This window comes from Macaca mulatta, chromosome 17 (genome assembly GCF_049350105.2).
Source record: "Macaca mulatta isolate MMU2019108-1 chromosome 17, T2T-MMU8v2.0, whole genome shotgun sequence".
Lineage (NCBI taxonomy): Eukaryota > Metazoa > Chordata > Mammalia > Primates > Cercopithecidae > Macaca > Macaca mulatta.
In genome coordinates, this window is record NC_133422.1 from 24,307,488 (window position 1) to 24,334,576 (window position 27,089).

Here is a 27,089-nt window from a genome sequence, read left to right on the forward strand (position 1 = left end):
GCTCTCTTTTTTTATATATATACTCTATTCTCTCTTTTAAGTGATGATATTCCCACCCATGGGGTGAAGGTTTTTATATAAGAACTTAGATGCTTATCTGACATCTTTGTTTAATGATTCCTGATGAGAGTTCCTATCAGAATCTTTAAGAAAGGACATGAACTTCTAAAACAAATCTTTCAATGTCCTAGCCGGTCTCTTCTTCCCCCCCCCCCCCCGTCAGGATTTTAATGTATTCCAAGTTCAGGAGCAAAGACTAAATTACCCCCTCAATCCCTGGGACTGTCCCAGTTTTAGCACTAAAGATGCCACATCCCAAGAAGCCCTTCAATCCCAAGCAAACTAGCACAGTTGGTCACCCTATTTCTGTCTTCTGTAGCAGTGCACCTTAAACTTGAACGTGTACGTGGATTACCCAGAGATCTTATTAAGATGCCAACTCTGATTCAGGTGATGTGGGTGAGGCCTGAGATTCTGCATTTCTGACAAGCTCCCAGCTGCTGCTGCTGCTGGTGGTCCTGCTGTTGCCAAGACCACAGTGTTTGTGGTGAGGGATGGGAGCACACGTGGCTTTCTCTGTCTGCAGTTATTATGCTGGATTGTTTGCTGGTTTGCCCACTAAACCATGAGGACAGGAACCACGTGCTAAGCCTCTATAATCCCCAATACTAGCAGGGTACCCAGCACAAAGCGGGTACTCAGTAGATTCCTTTTGGCCGACTAGAGGACAGAGTAAAAATTCCTGCCAGGCACAGTGGCTCATGCCTATAATCCCAGCACTTTGGGAGGCTAAGGTGGGAGGATCACTTGAGCCCGGGACGTCCAGAACAGCCTAGACAACATAGTAAGACCTCATCTCTACTAAAAATGTAGAAATTAGCCAGGTGTGGTAGCATGCACATGCAGTCTCAACTACTCCGGGGGCTGAGGCAAGAGGATTGCTTGAGCCCAGGAGTTTGAGGTTGCAGTGAGCTGTGATCACACCACTGCACTCCAGCCTGAGAGTTAGAACAAGACCTTGTCTCAAAAAAAAAAAAAAAAATTCCTTAAGAGGGGCCCAGGATTTATGGGGGTTGGGGAAGCCAGGACCTGCACGAATGCAGCTAACCATAATCCTTTGTATGGAGTCCGGAAGAAACCTAATGGCTGGCGGGGAAGGGGATTTTGTTTGTTTGTTTGTTTTTGTTTTTGAGACAGAGTTTTGCTTTGTCACCCAGGCTGGAGTTCAGTGACGCTATCTCAGCTCATTGCAAGCCCGCCTCCCGGGTTCATGCCATTCTCTTGCACCAGCCTCCCGAGTAGCTGGGACTACAGGTGCCTGCCACCACGCCCAGCTAATTTTTGCATTTTTAGTAGAGATGGGGTTTCACCATGTTAGCCAGGCTAGTCTCGAACACCTGACCTTGGGTGATCCGCCCACCTTGGCGGCCTCCCAAAGTGCTGGGATTATAGGCTTGAGCGACCTTGCCTGGCCTTTTTTTTTTTTTTTTTTGGAAACAGAGTCTCACTGTCACCCAGGCTGGAGTGCAGTGGCATGATCTCAGCTCACTGCAACCTCTGCTTCCTGGTTCAAGTGATTCTCCTGCATCAGCCTCCCAACTAGCTGAGATTACAGGCGTGTGCCACCACACCTGGCTGATTTTTGTATTTTTAGTAGAGACGGGGTTTCACCATGTTGGCCAGGCTGGTCTCAAACTCCTGGGCTCAAGTGATCCACCCGCCTCAGCCTCCCAAAGTGCTGGGATTATAGGCATGAGCCACTGTGCCCAGCCTCTTTTTTTTTTTTTTTTTTTTTCAGTTTTTACAAATTGTGATAAAATATACATGACATGAAATTTACCATCTTAACCATCTTTAAATGTACAGTTCAGTGGCATTAAATATATTCAGATGGTTGAGCAACTATTACCACCATATCCACATCTCTTTTCATCTTATAAAACAGAAAGAAACTCTGTACTCATTAAGCAATAACTCCTCATTCCCCCCTCCAGCTCCTGACAAGCACTGTTCTATTTTCCATCTCTACGAATTTGACTACTCTAAGTACATCATTTGAGTGGAATCATACAGTATTTGTCTTTTTTTTTTTTTTTTTTTTTTTGGACTGGCTTATTTGGACTTTTATTTGGACTGGCTTAGCATAATGTCCTTTTATTTGGACTGGCTTAGCATAATGTCCTTTTATTTGGACTGGCTTAGCATAATGTCCTTAAGGTTCATCCATGTTGTAGCAGGTGTCAGGATTACCTTCAAGTGAGGATTCCTGAATCCAGTCTGATATCTGCCCTGTGTTCCTCACATTCTGCTGTCCCAGAAAGATCTGACAAGCATGACCAGAGTAAAGAGGAGAGAGGGAGCACACAGGTCTGAGATGGAACAAGTTAACTTCATTTGAATACTGTGAAAATTGACTGCTGGGAAATGACCCTGAAGTCATGTCATTAGAAACCCTGGGGTGCAAATATTTTCTCAAGAGACTCCATATTCTGTTCTTTGGAAGCTGAGTGGAGCCTTGGCCATTTTGACTCTAACTCGAGTCTCCTTATCTGCAGTGACCTTCACCTCCACTAATTTCACCTACATTTGAAGCTGGAGTAGGGAGTCTACCCTCCCTAAGGTAGACTCCCAGCTCCAAAAACTTAAATTCAGATCTCATTCTCAGCAAGAACCCCTTATTCATTCATTGTTCCCACTCAAGTTACTCCCATTTCATTTGCTTTTTATTTTTGTTTTTTAACCTCATTGAGCCTTGCATCCCTAAGTACTTCTATCCTTAAGCACTTCTATCTGAGAGGAGTGCTTACATCCCTACTCCTGTTAGACGCCACGGTCCATCCATTCATCCACTCGCTTGCTGGTGCTCTCAACTGCTTTATCCCATTGGGTATTCTGCCAAACCCGTCTAACGAAAGCCCAGCCCTGGATCAGTGCAAGTGTTTACCCTTTGTGAGCCTCCAGCCAGGCTGCCTAGTGCTGCTGGAAGAAACCTCATGCCTCCACGAACTCATGCTGCTAAAAGTTAGCCTGTTCCCTAACTGGGTCCATAGGTCTGTCCAGTAATCTTCACAGGCTTCACCTCCTTTCTCTTCCCCAATCTGCAACCATGGCTTTTTAAAACTTTCCCTGTCTTCTAAAATTGTATTTTTCTGTCTACTTCATTGAACAAGTAAATGCCATCATAAGAGAACTTCCTCAGTTTTCTGTTACTATAGCTAAAAACTTCCCTGAATCCATGCCAAGCTTTTTGTCTGCCCTTTGGTAACAATGGAAGAGGTATACTGCTTCCTTCTAAAGCTAATCCTTCCATTTTTACTCTGACTCCCTTCCCTGTCCTTAGGGCCGTCTGCCCTTAGCATTTAACCAAAACATTCAAATCTTTCCCATCTTTGAAGAAAACTCTACTTCATATCCTCCTCTAGCTGCTCCTTTTTCTTTCTTACTATCTCTGGGTCTTCCGTTTTCTCCTTAACCCATTGCATTTCTTCTCTCACCAGTCCACTGAGACTCTCACCAATTCAAGGCTCCCTTTTCAGTCCTAGTCTTCCTTGACCTCACAGCAACATTTGGCCGCTCTTTCTATCCTCTCTTGGTTCCAACCATCCTGAACACCTTTCAGTTTTCTAAATGTGGTGACTTTTGCTTTCAGGCTTTTGTAGATGCTTTTCTTTCTGCCTGGACTACTCTTCCTCCAGTCTCCACCTTCTTTGCCCAGCTAACTCAGGTCCCACCCCTACATCACTGCTTCTAGGAAACATTCTTTGATGTTAACTGCCTACTGCCTGTAAAAGATGGGTTGGTTGCCCCTTCTTTATATTTGCATGACTTAACCATGTCATGGGGTCAGCAAACTTTTCTTGTAAAGGACCAGATAGTAAATATAGTTGACTCTGTAGATCTGTGGGTTCTCAGTCTTCAGGTTCAACCAACTCTAGATTGAAAGTACAATATTCAAGGGATGTGGAACAAAGGCCATAGCCACAGATTTTGGTAGCTGCAAACCGGGGAGCTGGTCTTGGAACCAATCTCCCGAGGGACAACTATACTTTTGACTTTGCAGGTCAGTAGGCAAAATCAAGATGGTTGTGAAAGTATGTGTATAACAAGAAGGAAGCAAACTTCACAAAATTTTATTGTTGCAATCCAAAACATAATACCATATAATTTTTTTTTGTAATACAGGTCTACTAATGAGAAGAATAGAATTGGTTTTGGGGAAGTGACATATCATTTCATCAGGGTTCAAGTTAGCATTCCTAGTCATCAAAATCAATTGCAGATGTTCATCTGTTAATGCTGATCTGTAATGAGATTTTATGTATTATACTGACTTCATTTTTTTGTATGCGTAATTCTGTGTGATATGAAAAGAGAAATAAAGTGAAATATAAGGAAGGCATAACTCCTGTTCTCATGGAATTTATAATCTGTTTGGAAAATTATCATTGCAATAGGAAAGCCTCCTTAATGACGACAAGCATCACTGCTTTAGGAGAGATATGGAATAGTTCATTACATGTTCCCAAAATAGTTTTTTCAGATTATTCATAGTTCAGAAGGATATCTATCTATAAAAAAGTGAAGCCAGACATGTCCTTACTTTTATTAGGAGGTCTGTATTGTGATGTATACTGACTGATACTTTTAATATTCTTCTCTTTTTTCTTTTTTCTTTTTTTTTTTTTTTGAGACAGAGTCTTGCTCTGTCACCAGGCTGGAGTGCAGTGGCATGATCTTGGCTGACAGCAACGTCCGCCTCCTAGGTTCAAGTGATTCTCCTTCCTCAGCCTCCTGAGTAGCTGGGACTACAAACACATGCCACCACGCCCGGCTAGTTTTTTTATTTTTAGTACCGACGGGGTTTCACCATGTTGGCCAGGATGGTCTCGATCTCTTGACCTTATGATCCGCCTGCCACGGCCTCCCAAAGTGCTGGGATTACAGGCATGAGCCACCATGCCTGGCCTCTTTTTTCTTTTCTATATCGCCATCTCAGTATTCTGTCATTTCGTGATGAAATAGTTGTTTATTTTGACACAACTCAAATAGAAATTAATGGTACTATGTGCTAAATGTTACTTTTTTATACTATTTTTCCTGTGATTATTTTTAAAAGGCCAGGTTTTCTTAGATGAGTTTTATCTTCATCTGCTTATTATCTTTTTAAAAAATGTATACCTATTTGTTTCTTTAAAAATCCAAGGCAATTTTTTAGTTGTAATAGCACCAGGTGTGGTGGCTCATGCCTGTAATCCCAGTGCTTTGGGAGGCCAAGGCAGAAAGATCACTTGAGGCCAAGAGTTCAAGACTAAGCTGGACAACATAGCGAGACCCTGGTCTTAAAAAAATAAATAAAATAAAATTTAAAAATTATCTGTGCATGGTGGAAGACACCTGTAGTCCTAGCCATGCAGGAGGCTGAGATGGGAGGATCGCTTGAGTCCAGGAGTTCGAGGTTACAGTGAGCCATAATCAGATCACTGCTTTCTAACCCAGGAAACAGAGCAAGACCCCATCACTAAATAAATAAATGAATGAATGAATACATAAATAAATAAAATGTATGTATGTATGTTATAATACCAAGAACAGCACATATTTAGACAATATTACACATCTAATTGCTTAAAATATATAAAACAATAATAAAATTTTTTCTTGATACACACCTATCCAAAATTGGCCGATAGTATACAATTGATAAATTACATTGATAGCAGTCATATATAAGAAGAGAAAGAAGCAGAAGAGGGAAAAACATATCTTCCCTCTTTAATGTACTTAGAATCAAGAAGATAAAAAGAGACAATCACTCCTATGGGGCCACATTATTCATTGAGGTTAGAGGTCACATATAGTCTCTATTTATAATTGGGGAACACTTACATACTAAGACATTAAGTCTTCTTCAGGAAACCCTAAACAGCAGTTGGAGACAGGAATCCCATCCATGATGCTTGATGTTTTCCTCTTTTTGCTGTAATGCAGCATGCCTTAGTTATTCTTTTCTAAGGCACGTTATGTACCTGTTCTATAGTAATGCACCAAGAGAGATAGGAAAAAAAATTTTTTAATAGGCTGGTGATTCCAGAACTAGCCTTAGTTTCTCCCCTGAGCTTTATACTGTGATAATGTTTGGCTGTGTCTCCACCCAAATCTCATCTTGAATTGTAGTTTCCATAATCCCTGCATGTTGTGGGAGGGACCTGGTGGGAGGTAATTGAATCATGGTGGTGGTTACCGTCATGCTGTTCTCGTGATAGTGAGTGAGTTCTCATGAGATCTGATAGTTTTACAAGTTTCCCCCTTTCTCTCCACACTTCTCCTTCCTCCTGCCATGTGAAGAAGGATGTGTTTGCTTCCCCTTCCACCATAATTGTAAGTTTCCTGAGGCCTCTGCAACCATGCTGAGCTGTAGGTCAATTAAAACTCTTTCCTTTATAAATTATTCAGTCTCAGGTATTTCTTCATAGCAGCGTGAGAACGGACTTACACACCCTGTACACCCTAGTATGCCCAAGTGCCACTGATAGCATCACCTAAATTTTTAAGGCTGTATGAAACTTAAAATGTGAAAAACAAATTCTCAACTCTCCCCTCCCAGCCTATTTTCTTCCCAGCCTTCTCCATATTAGAGAATAGCATCGCCATCCATCTGCCTAGCTCGTCAGGCACAAAACCTAACACCTATCCTTGGTTCCTTTTTTTTTCTTCTCACCTCTAACATCCAAACCATTAGCAGTCCTCTTTGCCCTTCCATCAGAGTATGTTGCAAATCATACCTTTTTTTTCTTCTTTTTTTTTTTAGATGGAGTCTCGCTCTGTCGCCCAGGCTGGAGTGCAATGGCGTGATCTCGGCTCACTGCAACCTCCACTGCCGGGGTTCAAGCAATTCACCTGCCTCAGCCTCCCAAGTAGCTGGGATTACAGACGCACGCCACCACGCCCAGCTAATTTTGTATTTTTAGTAGAGACAGGGTTTCACCATGTTGCCCAGGCTGGTCCTGAACTCCTGACCTCGGGTGATCCACCCACCTCGGCCTCCCAAAGTGCTGGGATTACAGGTGTGAGCCACCGCACCTGGCCAAACCATTTTTTATCAGCTTTCTAATGCATATCCCCTGTTGCTGATCTCTCTTGTGTATTGTCCATAAGCAGACAGTTTGTTTGTTTGTTTGTTTGGTAATTCGTATCATGTCTCTCCTGACCCACAACCTCCCAATGACTGCCTGTTGTAATTAAAAGTCCAAACTCCTGCTGGATGTGGTGGTGCATGCCTGTAGTCCCAGGTACTCAGGAAGCTGAGGCAGGAGGATCACTTGAGTCCAGGAGTTCTGGGCTATAGTACGCTATGCAATCTGGTGTCCACGCTAAGTTCAACATCAGTATGGTGACCTCCGGGAGTGAAGGACCACCAGATTGCCCTAAGGAGGGGTGAACCAGCCCGGGTCAGAAACAAAGCATGTGAAAACTCTCATGCTGGTCAGCAGTGGGATCGCACCCATGAATAGCCGCTGCCCTCCAACCTGGACAACACAGTGAGATCTTGCCTCTTAGGGAAAGGGAACAGAAAATGGAAAGGGAAAGGGAAGTCCTAACTCCTTATTGTAGCCTATGCTAGCTAGCATTTATTGAGCACTTGCTATATGCCAAAGACTTTGTTAGGTGCTTTGCATATATTAACTGATGTAATCTTCACAACAGTCCTGTGAGGTTGAAACTATTATTAACCTTATTTTACAAAGCAAGAGTGTAATAGGAAGGTTAAGTAACTTATCCAAATCACACAGCTAGTAAGTGGCCAACCTGGAATTCAAAGCACAGAGTCTGACTCCAAAGCATAGGGTCTGGGCCCTCTATACCATCCAACTCGAGCTTGTCATTTTGCTTTTCTTAAGCCACACTGGCCTTTTTCTCCCTCAAGCACATCAGGCTTGCTCCCTGCATAGGAGTTTTGCACTGGCTGTTCCTCTGTCCATGGTGCCTGTCATCTCATCATTTAAGTCTCCACTCAAATGTCTTTTTCTCAGAGAGATTTTTGCCTTACCACTGTCTTTAAAATTACTCTCCCACATATACAGTGTCACCTTTTTCCTATTTTCATAGCAGCACTTACAATATCTGAATTGATCTTAATTCTTTTAATGTTTGTTTCTCTATAAGTATTTACTTAATAACTGTTGCTGGATGGATGGTTGCTGACTATTGAATATTGGCTAGTATAGTGGTTAAGGATACAGGCTTTGAAATCAGATTCCTGGGTTCATATCCCAGCCCCACTCTTTAGTTGTATGAAGTTAGGCAAGTCACTTAACAATTCTCTGCCTCAGTTTCTTCATCTGTAAAATAGAAATAATACCTCCCGCATAGGATTGTTATCGGAATTAAATAGAATAATGTGTATGTCTCTTAAAACAATTCATAACACCTGAGAACTCAAACCATGTTATTTGTTTTTTTATTTATTACACTAAAGTTTTTGTAGCAACAAATATTACTATTATTATAATATTGAATGAATGGCATACCCAGAATACTCTTTGGAAAGTCATGTTTCCAGGCCCTCCTCCAGGCCAACTGGGTCAGAATATCTGAGAAAAGGGCCCATGAATCTTTAAATATATATATATATTTAGGGAGTCTGATAAATATCCAACCTTGGAAACTATGACAGTAGCCTTTTAGCATCACTATTTAGGATCAACCTGGACAGTTGTGTCTGTGTGACATCATCAGTGACATCATGACACTGCAGTGACACCATGCAATAATTTGTAATTTTGCTGAGATGTAAAGTGAGAGCAAGTCATCCTGATAAATGGACCTAGAAGACCCTTACCACTCTCCCTAACATCCCCATTACAGTGCAGCCTCATTCTCTTCCATGTATCTCTGTTGGCAAGCAGTAAAACTTAGAGTGACTCTAATTTTATTTCTGCTTGGAAAATCATCTCAAAAAGAAAACTAACCAAGAAATATGGGGATGCCAGGAAAGATTTTTTTTTTTTTTTAAGTAGTGATTCTACCTTAAACTGTAAGAAAAAAAAATCATGAAGCCGTTTTTTTTGTTTTTTGTTTTTGGCAGGTGCACCAACCAATGCAAAAACTGCACGTTATCAAGGAAATTACATGCTATTGCTATAAGTTCGGGTTTATAAGTTCAGATATTAACAAAGCTTTTATGAATGTCATGAAAGAGATTGTGTAAGACATAATTTCTGCCTTCCTAGAGCTGGAAAGACAAAACTACCATACACAAAACAGCAAGTGAAATTAAAGCGAATAATAAATGATAGACAGCCAGTGCTGTTTATTTCAGAAAAGAAAGTAAAAATATCAGCTAGAAGGGTTCACTGAAACAGTAGTGGCTAATGATGACAAACAACAAATCTTCTTTAGTTGCAGGACCAGCTCTGCCCCCTAATTATAAAAGCAGTAGTTCAGATTCATCAGACAGCGATGAAGACAGTAGTTCTTTGTACGAAGAAGGAAATCAGGAATCTGAAGAAGATGACACTGGTCCAACTGCAAGGTCAGTCATTTAATTAAATTAAATGATAGACCAAACTTCAGAGCTAGTATAAGTTGGCTGGAACAGATAACTAATAAGGGGATATCAAATTTCCATTTATACAGCACAGGGAGAAATCATTTTGTATGGCATTTCATCCTGAACTATACCTTTTACAAAGAAATTTATTCTAGTAGGGTGCAGCTATAGAGATATCTAGAATTTCAATATATATTTTTTTTTTCCCTGAGACAGGGGCTCACTCTGGCACACACTGGGGTGAAGTGGCATGATCTTGGCTCACTGCAGCCTCTGCCTTCCAAGCTCAAGTGATCCTCCCACCTCAGTCTCCTGAGAAGCTGGGACCACACCACAGGCGCCCAGCAAATTTTTGTATTTTTTGTAGATTTTTTTGGTATTTTTTGTAGAGATGGGGTTTCATCATGTTGCTCAGGCTGGTCTCAAACTCCTGGACTCAAGTGATCTGCCTGCCTCAGCCTCACAGTGCTGGGATTATAAGCATGAGCCACCACACCAGCCAATAAAATTCTTACATAAAGGATTTTTCTTAAGATGTCATTGAAGTGATGAAGTAGGCACATAAACCATAGAATTTCTTCTTAAAATTATATATGCGGTATATGTTTTCTTTAAATAAACTAATGATTTCTTCTTTTTCTTTTTTTTTTTTTGAGACGAAGTCTCGCTCTGTAGCCCAGACTGGAATCCGGTGGCATGATCTCGGCTCACTGTAGCCTCTGTCCTAAGTTCAAGTGATTCTCCTGTCTCAGCCTTCCAAGTAGCTGGAACTACAGGCGTGTGCCACCATACCTGGCTAATTTTTGTATTTTTTAGTAGAGACAGAGTTTCACCATGTTGACCAGGCTGGTCTTGAACTCCTGACCCCAAGTGATCTGCCCGCCTCGGCCTCCCAAGGTGCTGGGATTACAGGCGTGAGCCATCGCACTCAGCTGAATGATTTTCTTCTAATCTAGCCTTAATACTATGGGTCTATGTAAATGAGATGTCAAATCTTTGTTTATTATTGAGTAACAAGCTTTTTTTAAATTCATTTTAAATATTATCAGGTGGAAATAGCAACTTAAACCCCTTCCTTAAATGAGAATAAAAGTCACAGTCATAAACTTTTTACTTAGAAACATCTGACCAATAGACTTTGAAACTTCATTGAGGGAAATCTTTAATACCACAGAAAATATAGAATAGTGATATATTACTGCTGTAAAGAAATAACCAATCTGTATTTTAGGCCAAAAATAAATTCCAGGAAAAGACTAGTTATGAACTGTTGTCATAGGCCGGGTGCAGTGGCTCACACCTGTAATCCCAGCACTTTGGAAGGCCAACGTGCGCAGCTCACTTGAGGTCAGGAGTTTGAGACCAGCCTGGCCAACATGGTGAAACCCCGTCTCTACTAAAAAGATACAAAAATTAACTGGGTGTGGTGGCACTTGCCTGTAATCCCAGCTACCTGGGAGGCTGAGGCAGGAGAATTGCTTGGACCTAGGAGTGGGAGGTTCCAGTGAGCCAATATCACACCACTGCACTCCAGCCTGGCCAACAGGGCAAGAGTTCCTCTCAAAAAATAAAAAAATAAAAATAAAAAGAACTATCATAGTATCCAGTTTTTATTTGGCAAGATTAATTTATTGTTGCAGTGTTTATACAACTAGATTTAATGCTTTTATTAAAAAATTAAAGTGTGTTTTTGTGAAAAAAATTTTGATATATATGCATAAAGTTATACTACTGTGTTTTCAGAAAACAGAGGAAAAATCAGGATAAGGATGATGATGATGATGATGATGATGATGATGGGTTTTTTGGACCAGCCCTTCCTCCTGGATTTAAAAAGCAGGATGATTCTCCTCCAAGGTGATAATGTGTAATATTTTAGGCTAGTCTTTCTTTAAATATTTTAACTAAGGAATCTTTAATGAATTAAAGAATTGTCTGAAATTATGTTTTAACTGAAATATAACATTTTGAAATGGGTCATTCATAGGGAAAAGAAGTTGTTTCCTATAATAAAAATAATTATTTACATGTTTATGACACTTTCATAGTTTACAGAAAACTTCCACATCTGTTATTTGATATTCACAAAAGTGTTTTGTGGTAAACAGGGTGGATCATCCCTCTCCCCACTTTATAAACAGATAAGGTCACACACACATAGTAGCAGACCTGGGGCTAGAATCTTGATGTTCTGACTTTTAATTCAATTGTTTTCTTAATTGTTTATCAGTAGAAGAAACAAATCCCCATGTGCCATATTAGACATTGGACTAACTTCTCTGAATCTCAAATTTGTTATCTGTAAGCTAGGATAACAGCATGTACTTTACAGAATTGTTTTGATGATTGAGGTTTCATAGTTGTATACCTAGACTTTGTGTGTATGTGTGTGTGTGTTTAATTTATATGGAGCCTGGCACAGAGTAAGTATAGAGTAAATATTTATTCCTGTCTTCTTCCCAGAATTGTAAAATTTTTAAATGCCAAATATAAGATTGCACGTTAAATTGTTTATACTTCATAATACCGTATACCAATATGCAAGAACAAGCAGAAAAGGCTGTTTATTTTATATTCAAAGTTTATAATCACATTTGGCAGCTCCTAACTTCCATTAACTTTGGTTGTTTTAGATATACAGAGATAGGCAGTCTACAGACCCCAAACTAAAAATGATTTTTACATTTTTGAGAGTAGCTAAAAAAACGACAACAGATATGCCACAGAGAGCCACATGTGGCTTTCAAAGCCTAAGAGTTACTGTCTAGCCCTTTATAGAAAGTTGTAACATTCTAGGATGTAACATTCCTTTTAAGAAAACACATTACTTGGCCGGGCGCGGTGGCTCAAGCCTGTAATCCCAGCACTTTGGGAGGCCGAGGCGGGTGGATCACGAGGTCAGGAGATCGAGACTATCCTGGCTAACATGGTGAAACCTCGTCTCTACTAAAAATACAAAAAACTAGCCGGGCATGGTGGCGGGCGCCTGTAGTCTCAGCTACTTGGGAGGCTGAGGCGGGAGAATGGCGTGAACCCGGGAGGCGGAGCTTGCAGTGAGCCGAGATCACGCCACTGCACTCCAGCCTGGGAGACACAGCGAGACTCTGTCTCAAAACAAAACAAAACAAAACAAAACAAAAAAAAGAAAGAAAACACATTACTTAAATGTATAGCAATTTTTTTTCTTGAGAGTATTATTTTGGCAATAATAAAATACATGTGTAAAATAAACAGCTGGCATTATATATTGGAGTTATAAACCTTTTATAGTATCATAACATGCCATGGTTATATTCCTTTACTGTGTTTTAAGATTTTATATACTGGTAATTTTATTACCACCAATCCCCTGAGGCCAGAAAGTTAAGTTTTAATTGCATTTGTAGATTGCTAAAAATTGTACTCAGAAAAAATCTATGCTGTACTCATAGCTTATAAATGATACCTAATTTTATCTTTTTAACAGTGCCAAACTTCCCTGTCTCATAAGCAAATTGTTCTGCTCGAAGAAGTTTCATGAATCAAGACAAGAGGTTATTAAATGGTCAGGATGGGAGCCCAGAGTTTCTGACTGTCAGTACTGTTTTTTCCCCTGCCAGGATGCCTGTCTGTGGGGTTCTAATAGAACATGGTGCAACCTGGAAATTTTAGCTTAGGACTTCATTTCCATCTGGGTTGGTAACACTGGCACAGTGACAACTATGGAAAAAACATTGGTACAAAAGCAAGGATGAAGTATCTTAAAAGTATGAAAGAGGGTATTTTTTTATTTTTTATTTTTATCTTTTTAATTTTTTCCTTCATAAAGTAAGGCTGTCTCTTTTTAAGACCCAGTATTCAGGCAAGTCTGTCTTCTGAAGTGATGACAGTTGCCTCATTATGTGGCAGTAGGGCAGCTGGAAAGAAAATGCGCTTTGACATCAAGTAGACCAGGGTCTGAACTCTAGCTCAGCCACTTACTAATTGTGTTCATCTTGGACATGATTTTGCTCATCTTAAAGGTGGAGTGACTGACACTGACCAGGATTGTTTTAAGGAAACCAATGCACTGCTTGAAATGTGGTTAGCACAGTACCTTTTTCCCTTTCTATGTGTCTTAATGAACTAGCTGCATTCTTCTACAGTTCCACATCATTACTGTATTATCAAGTGAGAACAATGGATAGATTTTTAATACTGCCATGTTATATAGACCACAGATTGCTGGCATTGTCTGCACATGCTATATATGTCCTTGAAGAACTCGATTTCTACTTTGGTAGTTCTGACCATAATTATAATGCCCCTAAGGTATCTTTCACTGGACAGTGAATCTCAAAACTGAAGGAAAGCCAAGGCACAAAATAAAAAAAGACCATCACAGATTTTAGTACAATTTTTTTAAAACATTGCCATTTTTATTTAATATAGTTCTTTTTAGGAAGTGTGCATATGCCAGTGTCACAAAGATTGAGAATTACTGGCTTGGTCTCTAATTATTGACTAACAAGTAGAAAATTCAAATGTGAAAATTAGGTTTTTAAAAGACATCTAGCAGAAAGATACTAGGTAATACTAGTAAAAATAAAGTGTTAAATAAAATTCTTATTTTCAACATTTGTTACTATCTGGCTTTATTATTTTTGTGAACTTTTGTTCTAAAAACTGCTTTTTAAAGTCAGGGAGAATGATAAAAGTACATTTTATTTTTCAGGCCCATAATAGGTCCTGCACTGCCACCTGGTTTCATTAAATCTACACAGAAAAGTGACAAGGGCAGAGATGATCCAGGACAACAGGTATCATCATCCCATTTCAACTCTAAGGTTTGGAAAGTTTTCATTGAAAGGATAAGATGTATTGTAACAAACTCCAAACTTTATGCATGCAGTTACTACAATCACTGGACTCAACTGTAATGTAAGACTCAGTTATATTCAGATTAATTTAAGATTGTAACATAAGTAGATGAAATAAAAAGCTATTCAAAACCTGAGATTCTGTTAGGAAAATAACAGGGTTGACGGGGTGTTACCTATTCATGCTTCTTATCTTTGAAGGGGGGCTTTAAAGTGTTAGAAGGATGGAACATGAAGAAAAGTTTAAGAAATGATTGTGATGTGGGCTGGAGGAGAGAAGGTTGAAGAGCTTTTTAACAATGGTCTTTACCTTGAAATTTACTTTCTCCTAACCAAGCTCTAGTACCTGTGTATAAAAAAATACACTGGTGGATAAGTAATTTTAGGAAAAGATAGACCAAATGACTTTGGAGTAAAGTATAAAGGCTGTTTCTCTCCTTAACAAGAGTTGAGATTTGTAGAGTACTTTATAATTTGTAATGTGTTTTCCCAATATGTGGACCTTATTTTATCTTCTCCACAGTTTCATGAAATAGATATTATCTGCACCTTACAAATTCTAAAGACCAAAAAAATTGGGTACCTTACCCAAGATTACACAATTTTTACTGATCAAACCCATGGCACAAACTCAGTTCTTATGACTTTAAATCACTTGTTCAGTCTGTTATACTGCAGTGCCTTCCTATATATGAATTCATATATTCCAGAGACTCCTGTTTATCTCCACTAAGAATTCAACAGTTACACTGAGGTTGTTACTCAAAGGATGTATAATGCAGTGGTTAAAATTATTAATTTCAGAGTCATTTACTTACTCTTTCAACACATGCTTGTAGAACACCTGCAGTGTGGCAGGCACATAGTCACAGAAGTGAATCTGTCAACAAATTAGTTTGTTCCTATCTTCACAAGACATCCAGGACTCAGCCACTTCTGCTCCCACCCTGGTCCAAGTGACCATCAAATTTCACCCCTTTTATTGGTCTTCATGCTTTATGTAGCCATTTCTCCTCTACTACCCCTTCTCAACACAAAAGTTGAAGGGGTCCAGATAAAACAAAGGCAGATCGAAGTCAGATCATGTCACTAACACTCAAAACCACCAAATTACTCCTCCTCTCCCTAAGTCAAAGCCAAAGTCCTTTTAGGGCCCTATACTGGCCTCCATTAGTACTCTGATTTTATCTTTTGCTTTGATGTGACCACACTGGGCTCCTTGCTGTTCCTCCTCAAATACAGCAGGCCAGCTCCTACTTCTGAGCCTTTATGCCTGCTGTCCAAGCCTATGCAAAATGGTCTTCCCCTACATATCTATGTGGCTGACCTCCTAGACCTTTGGTTTTTTTTGCTGGAATATTATCTTTCCAATAAATCATCTCTGGCCTCCAAATTAAAATATGCTAACCTCCTCTTCCCTTCTTTAATTTTCCCCATAGTATTTATTGCCACCAAAGAAACCATTAATTTTACTGCTTCTTTTTGTTTATTGTTGGCCTCTTTCCACTAGAATGTGACTCCATAAGAACAGAGATTTTTTTTTTATCTTATCACCAGTGCCTTATATATAGCAGATATTCAGAAGTATTTGTTGAATGAATGAATGAATAAATCAAACACAGTGCCTGCCCTCATCACACCTACAAGGTAGTGGGGAATACATACATCAGTATATAACATTGTGAATTATTCAAAAGATGAGACAAAATATAAATGGAACCATGATGGGGGAATCTAATCTGAAAATGAGAAAAAGTCTTTTTCAGCCAGGCGCAGTGGTTCATGCCTGTAATCCCAGCACTTTGGGAAGCCAAAGCGGGTGGATTGCTTGAGCTCAGGAGTTCAAGACCACCTGGGGCAACATAGCAAAACCGCATCTCTACCAAAAATAAAAAAAATTAGCAAGGCATGGTGGCACATGCCTGTGGTGCCAGCTACCTGGGAGCTGAGGTGGAGGATGGCTTGAATCCAGGAGGTAGAGGTTGCAGTGAGCTGAGATCGTGCCACTGCACTCCAGCCTGGGTGACAAAGCAAGACCCTGTCTCAAAAATAAAAAAAAATAAAAAATAAAGGTCTTTATTTGAGTGAATGTCTACTAACCTGAAGTTTGATTAATTGGACTAGCTCAGCAAAGAAGGCAGGGAACATTGTTCCAGAGAGAGCAGATGGCTTAAGGCAAAAGAGAGTGTGGAGAGGATGAAAGTTAGGGTTAAAGAAGTTCAATATGGTTAGAATGGAGAGTGCAGGGAGAATGGTGAGAGAGAAGGTGAGGAAAGTAGGTAAGAGCTGTTCGAAGCTTTGCATTGAGCCTAACTTGGGTACGCTTAACTTCATGATCAGTAACATGCAGGTCATTACACTTACCTCATAGGGTTGTTACAAGGATTAAATCAGAGTAGTAGTTGTATTAGTCTATTTTCACACTGCTAATAAAGACATGCCCAAGACTGGGTAATTTATAAGGAAAGAGGTTTAATTGACTCACAGTTTAGCATGGCTGGGGAGGCCTCAGGAAACCTACAGTCATGGCGGAAGGGGAAGCAAACATGTCCGTCTTCACGTGGCGGCACCAAGGAGAAGAGTGAGTGCCCAGCGAAGGGGGAAGCCCCTGATGAAACCATCAGATCTTGTGAGAACAAACTCACTCTCACAAGAACAGGATGCGGGAAACCACCCCATGATTCAATGATCTCCACCTGGTCCCTCCCATGGCACCTGGGGATTATGGGAACTGCAATTCAAGATGAGATTTGGGTGGGGACACAGCCAAACCATCAGTAGGTATTCAACTTAAAGTAGCTCTCATTATTACCATTGTTCTTATTGCCTCCACTATGGATGCCATGAGCATAACTGAAGAATTTAGGCTAAGTATGAGGAATCCTTTCTTTTTTTTTTTTTTTTTTTTTTTTTGAGATGGAGTCTCGCTCTGTCGCCCAGACTGGAGTGCAGTGGCGCGATCTCGGCTCACTGCAAGCTCCGCCTCCCGGGTTCACGCCATTCTCCTGCCTCAGCCTCCCGAGTAGCTGGGACTACAGGCGCCCGCCACCACGCCCGGCTAATTTCTTTTTGTATTTTTAGTAGAGACGGGGTTTCACCGTGTTAGCCAGGATGGTCTCGATCTCCTGACCTCGTGATCCGCCCGCCTCGGCCTCCCAAAGTGCTGGGATTACAGGCTTGAGCCACCGCGCCCGGCCGAGGAATCCTTTCTAACAAGGGTGTTGAAGAAAAAATTACCAGAGGAAGGACTTCCAGCCATATGGAAGACTGAGATGACATCGTCAGGCTAGGCATTCCCCGCCATGAACACAAAGGAGTGCTAGGGGAAGAAAGAAAATAACAACCAGTTTAAAACACAGCAAAGCTCAAAAGGAAGAAAGGAAAATCCACACATACTAACAACATTGAGGGAATTCAAAGCCAGACACAGGTTTACACAGCAGGGAACCACAGTCATTTTAGAGAACCCAGTCATAAACCCCAGAGAATCTGGGAACAGGAGCCTTGGCTTCTGGCTCACTCAGCCAGAGGAGATTGAATTGAGCCCCCTACATAAAGCCTGCAGCCTCAAAGTTCTGCTGTGTCTGTAAAAGGAGGACAAGGGGACTAGAGGACTAGAGAAATGTAACCCACTGTCCCTAGGAAGGTGGCAAGGAAATTTGCTTCTGCCTAGAGCCTTGTCATACTATCTGTAACCTACTTTCAGATGGTTCTGAATAAAAGCGTGTGTGTGTCTATTTCATGGGGAGAGGGACAGAAAACAAACCAAAAAAATGAATGTGTTAAAATGACATGTGCCACTCAGTTGGTAAATCTGAGTGAGGACATATTGGTCTTTATTGTACTCATCTTAGCACTTTTTTATAGGTTCAAAATTTTTCAAAATAAAAAATTGGGGAAAAAATTTTCAGAGGAGTAGCATAATTCAGCATTATTCGCCCTTGGAATTTTGTCCTAACCTACCTAGTTAGCAAATGCATAGCTTACATCATTTCCTAGGTGGTACACATTCTACATTCCCTAGCTTCTTTTGGTGGAAGGCGAGGGTCAGGCTGAGAGAGATTACACTGTAGGTCCATGTGTGAAATACTCTCGCTCTGATTGTTTGACTTATAATTTCCCTTTAATTGCACCTTTTTCAAAAGACCTTTCTTTTTCAGTTTTGAGATTTTCGTTTCTCAAAGATAGGCCTCTCTTAGCCTCATTCCCGGCATATACCCCCAAATTAAGACATAATAATACTAATGTTTGACATTTCTTGAGCACTTACCACAAGACAGACACTGCAACAGCAGTATAAACCTAACTTAATCCAAACAACAATCCAGGGAGGTAGTGTATCAACTGAATGCCTTCAGCTACAAATAACAGAAAATCCAACTCAAAATGGAACTTTACCTTAACCTACTTAGTTAGCAAATGGGTTAATTTACTTGGTGATATATGTTCTGTATTCTCAAAATAAGGAAAATATGTTTCATACATAATAAGAGGTCAAGAGGCAAGATGATTCCAAGCTTGATTAATTCATTTGCCTCATGATATCATCCAAGGCTCCAGTTTTTCTACCTTCCTGCTCTATAAGAGAATTAACAGTATGTTAATTCCGCCCTCATCGTACCAAGAAGCCTGCCAAAGTTCTAAGACTTAGGCTGACTGCCTTCATCATACTAAGAAGCCTGCCAAAGTTCTAAGACTTAGGCTGACTGCCTTCATCATACTAAGAAGCCTGCCAAAGTTCTAAGACTTAAAGGCAGCTAGCAGTGTCCAGACACAGAAGAGGACTGGTCCTTTCCCTGTGCCTCTTTTGTAGCGGAAGGAAAACCTGTACCAGTTTCCTATAGACCTTTTGTGTTTATTTCCCAAGAATTGTGTCATGTGTCCATGCCTAAACCAGTCAGCTGAGCAAGAAGAAGAAGACCAAAGTGACTGCTTTGTAATATTTTGTAAACACATCCATACAATAGTTATACTTTTTTTTGTGACTGGCCTAGAATTATCAATATTTTTCCCCAGGTGTTAGAGAAGGTCCCAGTTCCCTGAGAAGGGTGTGGCTTTAAAGAGGATAAACAAAATGCAGGGTTCTCTTGGCAATAGTTATTGGTAGAAGCTGTTATAATTCTCTTGTCAAAGACGAGAAAACCAGGGCTTAGAAAGGTTAAATAACATGCCTGAAGTCACAGGGCTAGTACAATGGCAAATGAGGCCTTCAACAAAATCAGCCCAAAATATAAATCAATAGGGTACCTAATTTCTATCGTAATTCTGGATAAAATGTGCAACATTTTTTTATTTAAAGAAATAACTCATCCAGGACACCAAAATAATTTAATACCCATAGAGAGGAATTGGGCATATTATTCTGTTTCTGATTTTCAGTTTAGTGTGTTTGGCCTAATTTTCTGTTTGCTTCTCCATCTCCGCTTTTATTTACCCCTGAACATAAGTGATACTTATTTCTAAAAATTGCAGGCATCATCCTACCAGGACATGCTGAAATTCCACCTTTATGAAACCATCTCATATTAAGATGGAAGTGAGACTATCATTAGCTTATTCCACTAATACTGTATTGGTGCCATGACTCTTAGAGTTAGTGTTTTGTTCTGTTTTCATGTCTCATAGTTTTAAAATTTCATTATAGCTTTTATATCTGAACATTTTGCGTCACCAAATATTTATATCTGTAGTGGGTTATAAATATGTTTAACATAATGTCTGTAACATCAGAAAGCTTACTATTGTAGATATAAGCTAGAAACACTTAAAGCTAAATCACTAACAGTTGAGATAAAATGATAGAGGGATCGCTGTTATATACATAGAAAAAATACTGGCCTTGATCTTGGAATATTTGATTCTTAGATAATAGTTTTATAAAATCAGACAAGTTGTTTATTCTAATTACACTCTTAAGTCTAAGTCTCCTCCAAAAAAAAAAAAAAAAGAAACCAGAAATAGTGCCATTTTACAGTTTTGTTACAAGGATCTAATGAGGTATATGCCAAAATCCATAGTTATTAAGAATGTGTTTGTGTGTGTGTGTGTTAGAGTAAGCCACAACACAGTATATAATTGTCTACTTATTGTACTATGTTGAGAAGAGCTCTAAGTCTACATCTATGTCCTTCAGGAAGAGAGTGAGGTCTGTCATGGACACAGGAAGAGAGGTGGGAGGTGGGAGAGAGTCTGCATGCCATGGATTTGTCATCTCTGTGCTAGGCACTTGAGGAAGGTGAGGAAAAAGTCCCCATGGTTCAGTGATGAGCCAGCAATACATTGTTTACTTTTTAATTTTTTATGGATAATAAGTTTCAGTTAAATGCAGGTAATTTAGAATTATTTTTTATACCTGTAGCTCTGCTCTTGGTTTAAAGATAATGTCTTGTTTTAAAAGGAAACAGACAGCAGTGAAGATGAGGATATTATTGGACCAATGCCTGCAAAAGGACCAGTTAACTATAACGTAACGACAGAGTTTGAAAAAAGGGCTGAGAGAATGAAAGAAAAACTGACCAAAGGAGATGATGTAAGTTTTAAAAACACTTTAAGAAATACACTAAATAGATTAAAAATCTAAATTTTAGAAATAAACACTAAACCATTTAACTTTTAATATATTTTGTTTTTAGGTATAACATTTTTGTTTAATTTAGGAGTTAGAACCCAGAAACTATAAAAGAAAAGTAACAAATTGGATGAAAGTCTTTGTAACGTATGTGACAAACATATGTGACAAAAACATAAGTAACTTTAAAACTTCAATTGCATGACATAGTTGCTTGTACATACATATGTACTCATCTTATACACGATACATACTTTCCATGCTACATTTCTTTTTTTCTGTTAAAGGATTCATCTAAACCCATCGTAAGAGAGTCATGGATGACTGAACTTCCTCCAGAAATGAAAGACTTTGGTCTTGGGCCAAGGACTTTTAAGAGAAGAGCTGATGACACATCTGGAGATCGATCAATCTGGACAGATACTCCAGCTGATAGGGAAAGGAAAGCTAAGGTGAGACGCTTTGTTTGTTAATGTATTTCTGTTCATGTTGGCTGGATTTTGAAAAGATACAATGCAAGATTATTTAAGGGTACTATTTTTTAAAATTATGATTCCAAAAGGATAATACAGATTTTCCTCTGGAGCAAGATTATGAGGAAGGAAACTGACACCAGTTGCTTGCTGTTTACTTACTATTTCCCAATAAACGGTCTCATTTAAACCTCAGGAAAACTCAGAGACATAGGTATAATGACCTTATTTTATAGATGGAGAAACTATCCTCTATGAGGTCAATGTTTCTAGGGTCACAAAGCTAGTAAGTGATGAAAAACAATCTCATTTTAGACCTGGTCAAAAAGACCAGATTCCCTGGTCTTTTTACACCATACTATCTTTATGATCATATATCTTTTAAAATATTTTAGAAAAAAAAAAATGCTGCAGATTAACCAGGCAAATTAAATGGTGCCTAGAGGACCTCTCTCAAAATGACCGTATCTCAGGTGCACTAAACTTCATGTTACTGTCAAGATAGACAAGAACCACTATCATTAATACATTAAGTTATCCAAAAAATACCAGCTGGCCGCAGTGGCTCATGCCTGTAATCCCAGCACTTTCCGAGGCCAAGGAGGGCAGATCACCTGAAATCAGGAGTTCGAGACCAGCCTGGTCAACATGGCGAAACCCTGTCTCTATTAAAAATAAAAAAATTAGCCGGGCATGGTGGCATGCACCTATAATCCCAGCTACTTGGGAAGCCGAGGCAGGAGAATCAGTTGAACCCAGTAGGCGGAGGCTGCAGTGAGCCAAGATTGTGCCACTGCACTCCAGCCTGAGCAACAGAGCAAAACTCCATCTCAAAAAGAAAAAAAAAAAAAAAAAAAAAATCTGTATGCATAAAATACATTATTTTTAATTTTCTCTTCTTGAATCTTTTTCTGTTACAAAATATTTCATTGTATATTAGGAATTAAACCAGTATCCCCAGTACTACTCCTTCAATTTAGTCCATCTGTGGGTTTTGGTTTTTTCTTTTTGGTTTTTTGTTTGTTTGTTTTTTAAGAGACAGGGTGTCTCTGTCACCCAGGTTGGACTGCAGTGGCGCAGTCATAGCTCACTGCAGCCCTCAAACTTCTGGGCTCAGGTGATCCTCCTGCCTCAGCCTCCTGAGGAGCTGGGACTGCAGGCACACAACTAATTTTTTTATTTTTTATTTTTGTAGAGACAAGGCCTTGCTGTGTTGTCCAGGCTAGTCTCAAACTCCTGGGCTCAAGCAAAGTGCTTGAGCCAAAGTGCTGGGATTACAGGCGTGAGCCACTATGCGCAGCCTCTCTCTGAAGGTTTTAATTTCTGTAAGACATCCCATTCAATTCTCAAATGCTTGACTAATTGTCACCTTATGATTATAAATTCATCAGTTCTGACTAAAGCAGTTCCACACTTAGTTCATTCCACTAGCTCTGTTTATATTACTCATCAGTACCTAGAATTACCAGGATTTCTGTTTTCAATCTGGAATGAACTAGCTCTGTTTATATTACTCATCAGTACCTAGAATTATCAGGATTTCTGTTTTCAATCTGGAATGATCAATTTTCCTGTTCTATCAGGAATTGTATTTCGTTGCAGGTGATAGAAAGAGGCAAGAGCTCCTTAAGGACTTTCCATTTTACTGGAGAATTGCCTGTGAAATAAACAGTGGTACCATTAAAGTGTGGAGGGCGTGTTGCAGTCTCCACACTTGAGCACCCTGCCTGCATAGTAGGCAACATTATGCATAATTTCTTTTTTGTCCTAAGATTAAAGAGAATCTGACAGTTATAATAGGAAGGTGAGGCGAACCAACACACATAGGGGCAGGAGAGGCAGCAAAGGATGTGGATCCAAGAGAGCCACAAAAACCTTGAAAGGCTGGTGTTGGAATGCCTATTATTTCTTAGCTGGTTTTGAAATAATAATTATTTATTGCAGTTTTTATAATTTAGCCTTTAAGATTGTCTCCAAAAAGACAATTAATTCCCTTGCTTACATGCCTTTTTATTTGTGTCCTTATTTATTTGTTCTTTTTTATATCCTGTTTCTCATTGTAGATGAATAGATGTCTAGCTTACAACCAGATATGTAGGGAGTCTTCCTTGGAGGAAAATATCATGGAATAATGGAACACATGGAAACCAGGCTATATTGTTTGAACTTAAGAGATTTTAATCCCTATGACTGAGTTCTTTAGACCTGGTCATTCTTTTCTGTGCTGAAATGTTTTGTTTAGTATTTACAGTGGACTCATAAAGGGATTATTAATAAGTCTTAAATTGTATATAACACTACATTACAGAATATAGTACCACACACATATATTTATGTCACAAACTATATAGTATCACAGAGCTATTCATTTTCTGTTGTCTTTGATCCTGTGTAAAGTTCATGACTAATTTTTATAACAGATCTTAGCCATATTTCCTTCTTGATAGATTCCCTCCACTCCATCCTACTTCTTATATTTGATTTTCCAGCATACCTCTCATACCTCTACTGTTCTCACATTAATTTAGCCAATATGGCCTAAAAGAAGATTGCTCTTGGCGGGGCACGGTGGCTCATACCTGTAATCCCAACACTTTGGGAGGCTGAGGTGGGTGGATCACAAGGTCCGGAGATCAAGACCATCCTGGTTAACCCGGTGAAACCCTGTCTCTACTAAAAATACAAAAAATTAACCAGGCGTGGTGGCGGGCGCCTGTAGTCCCAGCTACTCGGGAGGCTAAGGCAGGAGAATGGCATGAACCCAGGAGGCAGATCTTGCAGTGAGCCAAGATTGTGCCACTGCACTCCAGCCTGGGCGACAGAGTGAGACTCCGTCTAAAAAAAAACAAAAAAAGATTGCTCTTTAGAAAGTATTGAAAGTGTTTTACATACATTAATTGAATGAGATCAGTTATGTCCTCACTTTCCAGTCTTGACAATATCTACTACCTCTTAATATTAAATGGTTAGGTTTTTATCTCCATTGTATCATAACATCACTTTTCTTTTTTTATAAGTAAAACATCTATTTTCTGGGAAAATGTAGAAATGAACTATTTCTATGTTTTTAACTTACTTTATTAAATACAGTGTTGTTTTAGTCCATGAGGCCTCCTAAGCAAATAAAAATAAGAATATGCTTAGAGACGAGTGGTTTTCAGTAGTTTTTATATGGGCCCTCCCCATTCCTGCTTGGGAGCATATGCTGTAGAATATTACTGTAACATTTTTTCTAAATAAAATGTGTTAGACTAGACACTTCGTGTGTGTGTGTGCGTGCTAATATAAATGATAGTTTTGTTTCAAATTCTAGTTGTTTCTTGCTGATATTGATATATATATATATTTTTTTTCTTCTTCTTTTTTTTTTTTTGAGACAGAATCTTACTCTGTTGCCCAGGCTGGAGTGCAGTGGCACCATCTCAGCTCACTGCAACCTCTGCCTTCCAGGTTCAAGCAATTCTTGTGTCTCAGCCTCTCGAATAGCTGAGACCACAAACACTCGCCACCACGCCCAGCTAATTTTTTGTATTTTAGTAGAGACAGGGGTTTCACCATGTTGCCCAGCGTGGTCTCGAAATCCTGAGCTCAGGCAGTCTGCCTGCCTCTGCCTCCCAAAGTACTAGGATTGCAGGTGTGAGCTACCATGCCCAGCCTCTTGCTGCTATATTTTGTATATTGATCTTGTATCCTGCAACTTTGCTATACTTGCTTAGTAGTTCCAGGAGTTTTTTGGTAAATTCTTTGGAGTTTGCTACACAGTCCACAGTTTGCTACACAGTGCTAGGATCTGTGAATAAACACAATTTTTCTTTTTTTTTTTTTTTTAAATGTACACCTTTTATTTCCTTTTCTTTGTTTTTTGTTTGTTTGTTTGTTTTCCTACAGGGTGATTTTATTATTTTAGAAAACAGTAATATAGGATATCTTTTTAAGCCTTATTTTCACTTCCACCTCTCACCACTGTTAGTCAAACTCATCCTGAATTCAATAAATAGGTTGAGTGGGGTGGTTTTTTTTTTCCTTGTTTTCAAGAAAATCATAGACTAGAGCAGTAACTGATCCCTTATCAAGTATGTTAATATTTTGATTTTTTTTTTTTTATGAGACCGAGTCTCACTCTGTCTCCCAGGCTGGAGTGCAGTGGAACGATTTCAGCTCACTGTAACCTCTGCCTCCCAGATTCAAGTGATTCTCCTGCCTCAGCCTCTGGATTAGGTGGGATTACAGGTGCCCACCACCACGCCCAGCTAACTTTTATATTTTTGGTAGAGATGAGGTTTCACCATGTTGCCCAGGCTGGTCTCGAACTCCTCACCTCAGGTGATTCGCCTGCCTCGGCCTCCCAAAGTGCTAGGATTACAGGCGTGAGTCACTACGCCTGGCCAAGTATGTTAATATTTCTAATCAGAAGGGATTTCACAAACCTGGCTTAGTTGTGTCTCTTGTTACTTAATCTAAGTAAAAATAATATTTATTTTTTGTTTTATCTTAATTTTATGATTCAGTAGTGTGTTATCTGTGTTCATTCCTCAGGAAACACAAGAAGCAAGGAAGTCATCCGGTAAGAAAGATGAAGAACATATATTATCAGGAAGAGATAAGAGACTGGCTGAGCAGGTATCTTCATACAATGTAAGTAAGAAAATAAGATATATAGAGCCAGGTGTGATGACTCTTGCCTATAATCCCAGCTACTTGGGAGGCTGAGGCAGGAGGATCACTTGAGGCCAAGAGTTCAAGACCAGCTTGGGCAACATAGCAAGACCTTGTTTCTAAAAACATATTTTTTTAATGAGCCAACTGAGTTGTGAGGATCACTTGAAAGCCTCCCTGCCTCAAAAAAAAAAAAACAGAAACAAAATATATAGCCCTTTTCCCCCTATCTTTTAGTTCTGTGTTTATTTTTTTCTCTTTTGCTTATTTCTCTTTCTTTTATATGTCTACCTCTTTACCATGTACTTTTTATACATCTATCCTGAAATAAACTCTGTTGCATATATATATGTTTTTATAAAATTCTTCTGTGTTTTTCACAGATATTTCCAATTCACATTTTACATATTAAATTAGCAGAAATCTAATTATTAGAGATAGGTAGCACTTGATGAGAGAAAGCAAGACCCCTGCTCACTCATGGAGATCTTCCATTTATAAATGTTTACATTATAAACAGATTTGGAATGTTGGATGTAAATATTTAAATATGGGAGAAAAAACGTTTTTTGAATGTAGTTCAATCTAAATTTATAAACTAAACAGTCAGTATTCATTTGGCATATTATTTTGTTATCTTCTGTCTTAAAAAAAAAAAGGCAAATGTTGGATGGTGCCTGTACAAAAAGAAAAGGAAAATGATAAATGTCCCAGCTCAAAGAATAAATGTAAATTACTGAACCCATTGGTCCCTGAAAGGTGTTTAGGAAAATTATTTTCTGTTCCCAGTGTATTAAAGAAAATTCCATAAGCTCTAAAATATAGTTAGCTTGATTTATTATATATATGTTGACCAGTACCACAGTGAAGCACGCTTAAAACATTTTTGGAAATTGACCAAAAACTTAGCTCACTTGAAGTATTTATGAAAACTGACCAGGTGCTCAGAAGTCAAGTATCAACAAAATCGAAGGAATTACTATCATTCAACCCAAATTATCTGA

The 27,089-nt window shown here is 39.2% G+C and overlaps 1 protein-coding gene across 5 annotated transcripts in view; it reads left to right on the forward strand.

Moving 5' to 3' along the window:
- GPALPP1 (GPALPP motifs containing 1) overlaps positions 1-27,089 on the forward strand; it is a 50,820-nt gene that overhangs the window by 7,690 nt on the left and 16,041 nt on the right. For 2 of the 5 annotated variants that reach the window (XM_077974314.1, XM_077974313.1), the window contains exons 2-8: positions 6,809-7,064; positions 9,400-9,532; positions 11,294-11,407; positions 14,244-14,328; positions 20,786-20,917; positions 21,244-21,408; positions 25,966-26,064. In XM_077974314.1, coding sequence (XP_077830440.1) covers positions 6,809-7,064; positions 9,400-9,532; positions 11,294-11,407; positions 14,244-14,328; positions 20,786-20,917; positions 21,244-21,408; positions 25,966-26,064 — 984 coding nt within the window. Of the gene's footprint in view, positions 1-6,808; positions 7,065-9,399; positions 9,533-11,293; positions 11,408-14,243; positions 14,450-20,785; positions 20,918-21,243; positions 21,409-25,965; positions 26,065-27,089 lie in introns of all 5 variants that reach the window. The other 3 variants (XM_015121011.3, XM_001094145.5, XM_077974315.1) reach the window with 2 other exon arrangements.